The sequence below is a fragment of the Taudactylus pleione genome, unplaced genomic scaffold, assembly GCF_031769625.1.
Source record: "Taudactylus pleione unplaced genomic scaffold, aTauple2 ptg000122l, whole genome shotgun sequence".
Classification (NCBI taxonomy): Eukaryota; Metazoa; Chordata; class Amphibia; order Anura; family Myobatrachidae; genus Taudactylus; species Taudactylus pleione.
This window is the reverse complement of record NW_028284524.1, coordinates 13,764,075-13,777,306: the sequence shown is the minus strand read 5'-3', so window position 1 is coordinate 13,777,306 and position 13,232 is coordinate 13,764,075. Positions and strand designations below refer to the sequence as shown.

General features: G+C 43.1%; 1 protein-coding gene across 1 annotated transcript in view; it reads left to right on the top strand.

Annotated features, from left to right (window-relative positions):
- Positions 1–12,393, top strand: part of VIL1 (villin 1) — a 129,900-nt gene extending 117,507 nt beyond the window's left edge. The window contains exons 19-20 of the mRNA XM_088472416.1: positions 762–902; positions 11,995–12,393. Of these exons, the coding sequence (XP_088328542.1) occupies positions 762–902; positions 11,995–12,108 (255 nt within the window). The 3' untranslated portion in view covers positions 12,109–12,393. The remainder of the gene's footprint in view (positions 1–761; positions 903–11,994) is intronic.
- Positions 12,394–13,232: the final 839 nt, after the last annotated feature.

Here is a 13,232-nt window from a genome sequence, read left to right as displayed (position 1 = left end):
GCCGGCTCCGTCGTGCACATGCGCTCTGGGCTACCATCGACCCGGTTGCGAGCGCTTGCGACCTGGTCTGAATCAGGCCCAGAGATCAAAACTGAATAATGAACAGAAAAAACTTTTTTGTTTCTCTCAATGAGGTGCACAGGTTTTCAAACTTGGTCCTCAGGACCCCAAACATTGCATGTTTTCCAGGTCTCCTCACAGAATCGCAAGTGAAATAATTAGCTCCATCTGTGGATCTTTTAAAATTTGTCAGTGAGTAATGACTGCACTTGTGCACCTGCTGGGTGACCTGTGTGGGGTCCTGAGGACCGAGTTTGAGAAGCACTGAGGTACAGTACATGCTTGCAACCCTGTACAGTAGTGCTATGTGCTTTTATTGGCTACATAGCCCTTACCCAACAACACCTCCACAGACAATTAGTAGACTCTGCAGATCATTAATTAAATACTATTTCTTTGTAAATAATCATATTCTGGTTGTTGTGCACAGCATAGATTTAGCAGAGTTCCAGCGATTGCCTTCAGTGGCAATTGTCTCTCTCCACGACAAAAAAAGGCATTCAGGGTAATTGATAGGTTTAGAACTGATAAACAGCTATGGAGGAACTGTACTTCATAAAGCTGCAAATTAATACTATTGGGAAGGGATTTAGTAAACTTCCTAAATAAAGTTAAAGACACTTTAATGTATTTAATTACAAATACTGGGATTTGGAAATCTCACTATCAGTCACAATCAAACGTTCATCTTTCCGTGGCAGGACTTTTCCAATATGCAGCTGAACTCTTTCACAGCTCTGACAAATTTTGGGTCCCTAATTACCCAGACGCACCCAGCAGAAGCACTGATTAATAAGACCCCGGATGAATTGCCCCCAGGAGTTGACCCCTCCAGGAAAGAGGTAAGAGTTAAGCCACACATCCACTACCCGATTCTGGAACGACAGTACGATTACGACATCATAATCGTACAGTCGTTTGTGATCCCCTGTAGTGCCTACACTGAACGGTATGTCGTTCAGTGTAGGCACCCTCCCTCATCCCCAAGCATGGCCAATCTGTTGTTATTGGCAGATTGACCTGTATGTTCGGGCGATGATTGATGTCGGAAATGACTAGCGGGAGCACACATTGCTGGTTGTTTCCGACATGTTAGTGCCCGATTCATGCACGATTAATGAGCAATTTAACAATAACGATATAGTTATCATTCAATCGCTAATTAAAATCGGCAAGTGGATGCGCGGCTTTAGGTGTTACTAAATTTGATATTCAGAATTATTTTTCCATGTAAAACCAGCTTCTATCAATAATTTACAATGTATTTTCACAATGTCCTCCTATACCACAGGGGATCTATTTGCAGGGAATGTATCAAACTTTCTAAAGAGTGGAGAAGTACAGAAGTTGCCCTTAATAACCAATCAGCTTCTACCAATCATTTTATAGAATGTACATAATAAACATAGGCAAAACTACACATTTGGTAATGGGTGGTCCCAGTTCCAACCCCTCACTAGAATAGAAAACATGTTTTAGAGGCAGTGGAGGCACACGCCCAAAAAATAGGCGTGGCTACATGGCACAAGGGGCGTAGTCACTTGAAATGATGGTGTCATCATGACACTCCACAATAGTGCCCCCAACTCACATTACACCATACAGTAGTGCACCTTATTCACATTATGCCACATAACTCCACACAGTAGTGCCCACAATGCCACATAGTAATGTCCCTTATTCACATTACACCACAGAGTAGGGCCCCTTATACACACTATGCCACACAGTAGTACCCTTATTGCACATTATGCCACACACTGTACCCTTTATTCACATTATGCCACACAACAGTACCCTTATTGCACATTATGCCACACAGTAATGCCCCTTATTCACATTATGCTACACAGTAGTACTCTTATTACACATTATGCCACACAGTAGTACCCCTTACTTACATTATGCCACACAGTAGTTCCCATTATTCACATTATGCCACACAGCAGTACCCTTATTGCACATTATGCCACACAGTAGTACCCTAATTCACATTATGCCACACATTAGTTCCCCTTATTCACTTTATGCCACATATTTGTTCCCTTTATTCACTTTTTCATCCACCTTATGACACAGTAATGCCCCATATTCACATTATGCCAGCAACAGTATAGCCCCTTACCTATTCATCTTATTTCCTCTGATAAAGCCCCCCCTCTTTTTTCCTCTCTCCAGCCCCTTGGGTTCCTGGGAAAAGAAACCTTGGCTCCCCATTGGTCAACGGCGGCCATCTTTAAGTAGCCTTCTATGAGGGCAGCCATTTTCTGTTAGCCCCTGCTATTCAGAAAGATGATCTCTCCTGGCTGACAGCCACAGGGTTACAGCAGCACAGAACAGCTGGGTAGCAGGGGAATGGGCGGCTGAGGCTAATGGGTGGTCCGGGGCACCCCCAGACCACCCCTTAGTTTCGCCTTTGATGATAAATGATAGTTAGAAGCTGATGAGTTGCTATGGGCAACTTCTCCACTTGTTTACTCTTTAGACACTTTAATAATACATTAAGTGAATTCAGAACTCTATAAATGGTCACACAACTTACCCAATATTATATTCCTAAGCAAAATAGTCAAGCAAGAACATGGAGATGTAGTCACCATCCAAGTGTAAAACTAATACACAGCCAGTGTCTCTGCCCTGTATATCATTCATTAGGTAGATAATTAAATAGGGTAAAATGTCCTAGCTAGTAGAAGAACACATGACCAATATAATAAAAAATAATAATTTTACAGTGTTCAATAAGAAAATAAAAATAACTAATACAAGAAATGCCTGATATGTGATTGCTACCATTTAGTATAGAGGAAAATAATTCCCAAATGTTTCAGAATTACACGGCTGGCAGGGATTGCTGGAGAGTTATAGGATTCCTAAACCTGCGTTAGTTTGTGGGTGACACACACGAAAAAGATACTTATGTAAGCAGAGACCAGAGATTTGCTGCCTGGGACAATGGGACTGTTCAACCTCCGTTCCTGTGGATGTAATAGTGATGAATAGGATTTCTCCTAGTGCTTTCTCTTTCTTAATTGTGTTGTATGTACTCCTCCTCGAAGTGTGTTGTGAAGAGAGGAGAAAAATATATGTCGTGTACACTGTTGATATTCATGGAAAGGATATAAATGGGAAACATAATCACTCTGTGTATGACTCAGGTAGGCTTTGGACAAACTTCACACCGTTGTCCTATGGTGGTTGCTCGTGCAGTGGTGTTTTCTCAGCTTGTCCAGATGTTTGTGATGCAGAGTCTCGTATGCTCAGGAGAGAAGTGACAAAGAGGACAACATAGTGTATATCTGTCAAACAAGATGGGACCTTGTCTGTCTGCCCCTCCCCTTTAGAATGTAAGCTCTCACGAGTAGGGCCCTCTTCCCTCATGTGTTTTTCCTTCCTTTACTTACATCGTTATCTACTCTATACTCCAATGTTTATATACCATGTACTGCTCCTGCAATGTCTTGTACTGTATGTCACTGTTTTCTTGTTTTGTTCAAATGTTTATGTACTGTTTATGTACTTTATGTACTTTGTAAGGCGCTGCGGAACCCTTGTGGCACCATATTAATAAAATAATAATTATTATTATTCCTCTAAGTGGTTGTACTCACCTACTGTTGGTGAATAAGAGACTTTGAACATTTATATCTCAATGTTTGTTGTGGTACTTTTTTTTAGATAACAATGGGCCTGATTAATGTATACACTATGTTGTCCGCTTTCTCACTTCTCTCCTGAGCATACGAGACTCTGTATCACAAACATCTGGACAAGCTGAGAAAACACCACTGCACTAGCAACCACCGTAGGACAACAATGTGAAGTTTGCCCAAAGCCTACCTGAGTCGTGCACATGGTGATTATGGCCCTCATTCAGACCCACTCGCAAGCGGGCGCACGTACGTTAGGCGTACGTACAAAAATATTTAAATTCAATGGCTCGCTCGTATTTTCGTTCGCATCTAAAATTCCTCCCAAAACTCTGACGACCCCTCCTCTAACTAACGAGCGTACGAAATAGCGAGCGTACATCCCCGAAATGGCTTGAAAGGAACGCACGCACAAGTATAAACAGGAAGTGGCCTTGTCAGATGTCGATTACCTGCTCCTTTATTCTGCCTACCTCCATCAATCGTATCATGCCAATCAATGTATCAATTAGCTTAATTGTTTGTTTTTTTCAACACAATGCAAGAAACTTTACTCTTGTCCGTGTTTGTGTTTACCCGCAGAATACGTACGGATGAAACATTCGCTTTTATTGTTCAAAAAACATGTGAACCACAATTAAACAATTGTACTATTGCTGTGGATCCCCGCATATTTCCCTGGGTTAATTTCTTTATTTAAATTTGCTTACGCATGTCACTGCATCAAGCCTATCCTAACTCTCCAGAGATTTCTGGCCCTGTCGAACACATGACTCATACACTAACCAATAAAATTGCTCCTGTTAATTTCCAAAATACATTAGCCAATCAGAAAATTTTTACACACTTTATCAAAAATGATTTTTAAGAAAAACACCATTGCCATCATGAGAGCCTCCGCATTCACCAGGCGCGAGCTGCTGGTGCTTACGGAGGTCATGGATCGCCGGATCACCAGCCAGCCTCAACCCATGAACAACCGGCAGAAGCTCTCCGCGTATGCGGAGGCACGGTCCCGCCTGCGGTCCTTCGGCTCACGCCGCAACATCGGGCAGCTGGAGCGCAGGTGGTCCGACCTGCAACGGCGAACGCCCCGCTTGCTGGCATGCTTTCGCATGCAGATCCTGGCAAGTAAGTGTTATGTATTGTGGTTTTAATGTTTGTGTTTGTGGGGCAAACTGCGTGTGCATGTTTTCCTGTCTGTTCTATTTATTATTTGTACTCATATCTGCGTGTACATGTTTTCCTGTCTGTTCTATTTATTATTTGTACTCATATCTGCGTGTGCATGTTTTCCTGTCTGTTCTATTTATTATTTGTACTCATATCTGCGTGTGCATGTTTTCCTGTCTGTTCTATTTAGTATTTGTACTCATATCTGCGTGTGCATGTTTTCCTGTCTGTTCTATTTAGTATTTGTACTCATATCTGCGTGTGCATGTTTTCCTGTCTGTTCTATTTATTATTTGTACTCATATCTGCGTGTGCATGTTTTCCTGTCTGTTCTATTTATTATTTGTACTCATATCTGCGTGTGCATGTTTCCCCTCTATTTCTGATTTATTAATTCTACTGCTATTTGGCTTTTTTTTTTTTTTTAGTTTGGTTGCCCGGATTTGTCCATAAACGAAACGCAATTTCTTTGACATATTTTAGGGGGACAGCCAAGACTCCGCCGTCACCGTCCGTCCAGACGGCGTTCCCGGCCACTATCCCCAACCCCCAGCCAACACTCCACCCCAAATCTTTCCCCTATTCCCCACTCCTCCCCATCCTTCCCAGACCCTCTCCCGGAAATGTCGGGCCTCCTTCCCCTCCGTCCCACTTCCCCCTCTCCTCCACCCACCCCTCTTCCAATTACCCCCTCCCCGGAGTCCATCATAACTCTGCCCCATTCTTTGGGTAATGACGGATCCTCCGAGGAGGATCATGGAGGTTTGCCCGGAGCTCCCGTTTTGTCTCCCGGTATGTTTTTTTTTAGTTTTTTTTAAAGCACAAACTGTTTGTATGTAATCATGTGTCGTGCCTTTCTTCGTGTTTTTGTGGCTTGACTTTTGGTGATTGTGAAGGTTTGCCTTTACCTCTTCCTGGTGATTTAAACATACACATATCATACCTGTGGGAATTTGTACCTAGGCCTTGTATTTTTGCCAGCCCCCCCTTTTTTTTTTTGGTTTTGGGTTTAGGAGTGATTTGGTTGTGTTTTTTTTTTTTTATGTGGATTCCCTATTGTTGTATTAACCCACACACTTTTCTCACCCACAGAGGAACAGAGGCGTCGGCAAGAGGTGGCGGATGTTGTGGGGCAGATGCGCCAACATGTCATCGGCATTCTGGTGGCCCTCGACCGGCTGTCTGGCCTCCTTCGGCATTAGTTTTTTTATTTTTGTTCTATTTTCCAATTAAATTTATTAAGACAAATATACGTTGTGGCTCATTTTTAAAAACCCAAACCAAGATAGTTTAGCCTGACATAAGTAGACTGTTCCTGCAAGGATTTCCCTTTTTTAAAAGTTAGATTGTGTTTTGTCTTTGTATGTTAAACAGACACAAGAAACACATAACAGTAACAATGTCATTTCCCTTTTTGGGTGTAGTGTCAATTACATATTTCTACATTTTCCAGGTTCCTACTTGGTGCGCAAGCTGCTTAGGCCAATCTTACAAATCCCAAGGTTGGCCCAGGCTTCCTTTTGGTGTGGATTGGGAAGCTGAAAACATATTTCAGTTTAGCTCAACTGGCGTCAGTACTGGTTTACCCCTTAGTCAAATGTAACTTGTGTTAACCTGGTTACACTTGCTGTTAACGTCCCAAAAAAGGAAGACCATTTCACTCTCCAAACATTTATTCACAACATAACAGAGAAAACAAAGTGGTCACTCCCAAAAAAAAAACACAGTGATAAATTCAAATACAACACATACCAAGAAATAATTAAATAAAAACACAAAATCAAGAACTGGTTGACGAAGGACCATGCCAACATGATTCCACAAACATGGCGTTGCGATATGGGTTCCAGAATATATGCCCAAAAGGACCAGATCCAGGTTTGGTAAGGGTAGCAGGAAGTAGTGAGCGTTGGAGTGCCAAAGATTATGTGAACAAACAGAAGATGGTGAGAAAAATAAAAATAAATTAGATGTTCGCAAACAAACACAAACACATTAGGTATAAACACTGGAGTTTTGTTCAAACTTACCTAAAAAATCTGGCCACCACATCATCGCGTATGGCCCCCCCACATACTGACCTTCGACCAACCTCGGGGGGGCCATCCTCAGGTAAGGCATCCTCTGGCTGCATTGGGACACCACTCCTTATGGCAATGTTGTGAAATATCCCACACAGGACCACAATTTTAGACACCATATCTGGCACATACATGAACTCGCCACCAGAGCGGTGGAGGCATCTGAATCGGCCTTTTAAAAGGCCGATACAGCGCTCCACCACTTGCCTGGTGGCTGTAAGTGCGGAATTATACGCACTTTGTGGCCCTGGTGTGGGAGCCAAATAAGGAGTGAGCAGCCAGGACATGCAAGGGTATCCACTGTCTCCTGTGAACAAAAATAGACCACATCAGGAACACTGTGTATCAAGCTTAACATTGTTATGTACTAAAGGTCTCCACTTACCCAGAAGCCACGCATCACCAGCTTGTAGGTTGGTTAATTTCTACCATATCCCTGATTGCCGGATGACGAAGGAGTCATGAGCACTTCCGGGTAATTTAGCATTCAGGGACAGGATCTGGAGGGAGGCATCACATACCACCATTACATTCAGGGAGTGATAGTGTTTCCTGTTTCTAAATATTGCCTCCAGCCGTGCTGGAGGCTGAAGTGGTATGTGAGTACCATCCACAACCCCTATGATGTGTGGGAAGCCAGCTATTTGGTAAAAATTGGCCTTGGCCACACTAAGGGCACCCATATCCAAAGGCATTTTAATAAAATGATGGAGGTGCTTGAAAAGTGCCTCCATCACTGCCCTCAGGATCCTGGAAAAGGAGGATTGGGAGATGCCCGCCACTATTCCCACCGTTGTTTGAAACGATCCTGAGGCACAGAAATGTAACACCGCCATAAATTGCGTCAGTGGTGGTATTGCTGTTGGACTGTCAATTTGCCGCTCAAGATCACTTTCTATTAATGAGAGAGTGTCTATGATGATTTTGGGAGGTAGACGGTAGCGTCTTAAAACCTCATCATCGGGCATTCCAAAAAGGGTGACACGTGTTCGAAATATCTGGGGCCTTGCATGCCTACGATGCCTACGCCTGGGACGAGTTTGAGGTTGGTCGTCTTCCGGGAGCAGGGCCAGAACAATTCGCCCCAGATCTACCTGAAATTCAAAGTTTACAATGTAAGGCTTTTGAGCCACCCCAAAAGTAAGAAAAAACAACTTAGCTTTCTGATGCCATCCATAGCTGCTTACATGCCGGGGTATTGTCATGATACGTATAAACTGTAAAAAAGCCAAAAATGAGACTTCAAAAATTTAGAGGGTGAATTTTTTTTTTTCAAATTGTTGCAAGCCAACACAGAAAATAGCCGAAACACACATTTGGCCATCGATGAAAACGACATTGCACACCGTACGTCAAATAGGGTTCAAATGGACCCCAAAAATGGAAAAGGGAAAAGCAAAACTGGATTACATGATGAATAAGCCGCCAAAAATGCGTTAATTAGTTCGCAAATGCAAGTCACTACACCAACAGTCAAAAATGCGGTAATTAATTCGCAAATGCAAGTCACTACACCAACAGTCAAAAATGCGGTAATTAATTTGCAAATGCAAGTCACTACACCAACAGTCAAAAATGCGGTAATTAATTCGCAAATGCAAGTCACTACACCAACAGTCAAAAATGCGGTAATTAATTCGCAAATGCAAGTCACTACACCAACAGTCAAAAATGCGGTAATTAATTCGCAAATGCAAGTCACTACACCAACAGTCAAAAATGCGGTAATTAATTTGCAAATGCAAGTCACTACACCAACAGTCAAAAATGCGGTAATTAATTCGCAAATGCAAGTCACTACACCAACAGTCAAAAATGCGGTAATTAATTCGCAAATGCAAGTCACTACACCAACAGTCAAAAATGCGGTAATTAATTCGCAAATGCAAGTCACTACACCAACAGTCAAAAATGCGGTAATTAATTCGCAAATGCAAGTCACTACACCAACAGTCAAAAATGCGGTAATTAATTCGCAAATGCAAGTCACTACACCAACAGTCAAAAATGCGGTAATTAGTTCGCAAATGCAAGACAAAAAATGGACTTACCCAACTCGAATATATAAGATTTCCAAAAAAAAGGTCTTTGGGTCCGAAAGCCAAAAAAAACTAAAAAAGATGAAATTAGTGTTAAAAAAATTAACTAACCACAAAACAGAAGAAGACACCAATTGGCCACAAATTTGACTGCACAAAACTTACCAAATCAGGAAAGGATGTGGAAAAAAGGAAAAAAATGCGAACGGAAAAACAAAAGAACTGTAGCAAAAACAAACAAAAAACCAACTCTGCCAAATCCTCCAACCGCAAACAACCAAATCCAAACAACTTAACCGCCAACAATCCAACAACCCCACCTCGACTCCACACACACCAAGCCATAAATAGTGTTTATTTTCCCGCACAAATTAAGGATGAATCATAGGGACGCACAATCAATGATGCGGCCGCAAACAAAGGACGCATGTATAAATACGTCACGAAATCACATTGAATTTCTGGTTGATTTCATTCTGGAAGCAGAAACATGGCTTCAGACCAGGGAAACAATGGCCAAAAATCCGGCGGTAAGGCCTTCATGCATTTTGTCTCCATGATTATTTTAAAACAAATATATTGGTCAAGTTGTGAAGTGCCTAAATCTGCATATTTACCCAAATAGGTGAGGAGGATGACATGGAAGAGACTGCTGGCCCCAGTCAACCCGCCAAAGCTGCCAAAAAAAAAGGCAGCCACATTTCACAAGCAAGGAGATGGAGGTTTTGATCCAGAAGTGCGTTGACATCCTGCCCCAGGCAGCCAGGAATATGAGCCAAAGCCAGAAGTGGAGAATGTGGGAGGAGGTCGCCGTTGCTGTCAATAGGGTGGGTGATTATGTCCGTCTAGCCCGGGATGTCAAACGGCGGTAAGTAAACACTTTCCCATCCTATAAACAAACCCCATTGTAAAAAAAAGGATAATGGTTCCAATTTCATTCCACAGATGGGCAGACTTCAAATATCGTCTCAAACAAAAACTTGCCGACAGGGCTAGGCATGCAAGGGGGACAGGTGGGGGTCCCACCCCTGTGTCATTGGAGTTGACAGACTTAGAAGAGATGGCACAGGGGTGTGTGCAGGCTGTGGAGGTGTTTGGCGTGTCCAACATGGATACGGACATGCCAGACTTTGCGGCTCCTCATGTTGGCCAAGGTAAGTCTTGTGATGTCACCAACTCTGAAATGCTATTGTGCCAATATGTAGATTCTAATGTGAGTCTTTTCTCAAATTTCCTAACAGAGACAGAGGCGGATGAGTCTGCTCCAGAGGGGAGCCTTGGCCGCAGAATTTCTGCTGGCTCTGCAGGGGAGGAACCAGTACATCCGGCTGAGGACCCTGCAGAAGCCAGTCCAGGGCGTGCCCCCTCGCAGGCAGTGGGCCTCCTCACAGAACTCAATTTTAAATCGGATTTCCATACGGAGATTCTGCAGAGGATGGACGCCAGTCTGATACGGGTGGCTGAGGCCCTGGAGCAAAATGCTGCGGCCAACGTGACCATTGCTCAGGCCCTGGCGGAAAATACCAGGGCCAACATCCGCATCGCCGATGCCCTGGAGCAGCTCGTTCGCCAGCACATGGTGGAGCCGACCTCCCTTCCTGCCGGAACATCCGGATCCTCCACCTCTGGCACAACATCAGCCAATCCTCCAAATGTGCCTAGCCCTGTGCCTAGTCCAGAGGCCACAACATCTGCCTCTGGACAGGCCAGCCCGATGGCATCCCGGACCCGGTCTGGCGCCCACCCTCACCCAGCCCAACGGGCGAGAAAACGGTGACAGCAATGGCGACTTTTCCCACACTCCTTCTGTGCTTGGCTCATATTCCTTTCTGGTCAAAACTTCCCTCTCCTTTCTTGTGAAATGTTTTTAAATTTTGTATTTACGCTTATGTTAGCAGTTATGGTTTGTTTTTTTTTGGATCAAATATCTTTGCCACAAAAAAAGGCAACAAAATATTAGGCCAATTTGTTTGTGTTTAAACAATAAATTAAAAACAAAAAACTGACATTGTATTGTGACATTATTGTACAAATGGGTTACATTTAATCCTGGCCCTAAAGGCAAAAACTGACCCTCTTAAAACAAATAAAAGGCCTCTTTAAGGAACGTTTCAAAAATCACATAGCGATGCAAATTCCACAGTAAACCAAAAAAAGGGGAGCTAATTAAAAGATGATGACATTATTGTTACAATAGGCCATAACCAACAAATTGTGGCCAAAATAAAACCCCAAAAATGTACGCTAATTGATTGTGTAATCATGACATTAGCAGCTCTGATTTCCACCTGCGTACGCTTTTGTGCTATCCCAATAAACTGCTTTCCAAACACATACCAAGCCGGATTTCAATCCAACACTAATTACTTTACTGACCAGCCGCGATTAATCGCAGCACCATCGTGGAGTCCCGGGACGGAGGAGAAGGCCATCGCCAATGTGGTCGAGTAATCCTGACCCTAAGCTGTGCGAGCATTTTGAAGGGAAAGCGGATGTTCCAGTGACGTATGAGACGGTCCGAACACATTTGACGTTCGCATCTGCTAATGTATGTACGCCCCAAAAACGCCTCGCCACGCCTGCGTTTTTTCATCTCCACCCCCGTCAACACCCAAAAACGCCCTGTTCTGTCAATCACATTTGACATGTCACTTCCTGTACGCTATTTTCGGAACGAGAGAAAAAAAAAACGCAATCTGCCGTACGCACATGCGCAGTGTAACACCGACGCATGCGCGGTTAGTCAACATCGGAACGCAACGAGCGTACTGTTGTTAACGTGCGGCTCTGAATGAGGGCCTATATCTCCCATTTATTTCCTCTCCAAAAACTTCAACAATATATTTTTCTCTTCTCTTCACAACGCATTTTGATGAGGAGTACAAACAACTTTATTAAGCCTGAAAAGCACCAGGACGAATCCTTTTCATCATTACTAAACATACGGTAGACAGCAGAACCACAATGTAACAATTGTGCTTTCTGTTTCAGGAATATCTGTCCACGGAGGATTTTACAAGTATATTTGGGATATCTCGCAACGATTTCCAAGCTATGCCGGAATGGAAGAAACAGAACATCAAGAAAGGAAAAGGACTGTTCTGATCTTTTCATGACTGTTTGCTTTTGTTATTTTTGAAAAAAATTTTGGTCCCTCAGAAATACGATCTTATTCTCGCATGGGCAGATCAGAGAGCTCAGGCAATATAAAACCCTTTACACATAATTTCAGAGTTTTTACAGAAAGAGTAATAAAATGGCATTGTACTACACATACAGAGTAGATTATTATCAAATGTGAGTTGGGGGGGGGTTAGTCTGGGCATCCAGAAACCAGTGAGAGCTGTGAGGGGGGATGTGTTACCTTCCAGTGTATGTCACCATGTTTGTACTAGACCAGGCCTGGCCAACCTGTGACTCTCCAGCTGTTGTGAAACTACAATTCCCAGCATGCCCTGCCACAGTTTTGCTATTAAGGAATGCTAAAAATGTGGCAGGACATGCTGGGATGTGTAGTTTCACAACAGCTGGAGAGCCACAAGTTGGCCAGGCAGGCACTAGACAGATACTTAGAAAGCTGTGCTGAATAATAGTGAAATAAAGTGTTTATACTTAGATGTCTCCTCCATGTACTGTTTCATTGTGCTGGCAATGAGAGACAGTTGTCTCCAGGGCTGTAACTAGGGTAGTGCGACCTGTGCCATGGCACAGGGCACCGCAGGGCAGGGGGCGCTGTTTGGGCCTGTCAATGTTCTTTTTATTATCATTCTCACTTGTAGCTTCCTTTTCTTTTATCCCCAGCATCTCCTGAGGACATGGCCCTTTATTGAGTGCGTGTCTTATGTCCCTAGTTGAAAAATAGGAAGGGGGGGGCACCAATGCTCTTTCTGGCACAGGGCACCAAAAAGTCTAGCTCCGGCTCTGGTTGTCTCTCCTAACTAAAGAAGTAGCGTGACTCACAGCTTGGAAGACTTTCTTGGATTGTTGCTTTATATATGGGCACGGTCGGCAATTTCACAATTACATTCTGACCTGTATTAAATTCCATTAAAACACTGTTCTAATTATGTCAGAGGAGCTTCAGCTAATGAAGAGGGGATTTTTAAGAGATATGTAATGAAATATAAGACATATGTAATGAAATATAAGATTAACAGTGTTTTTTATTCTTTTTAATTTAGTGTTTTTATTAAGGTTTTTTACCCATACAAAACACAACATGAAGCACA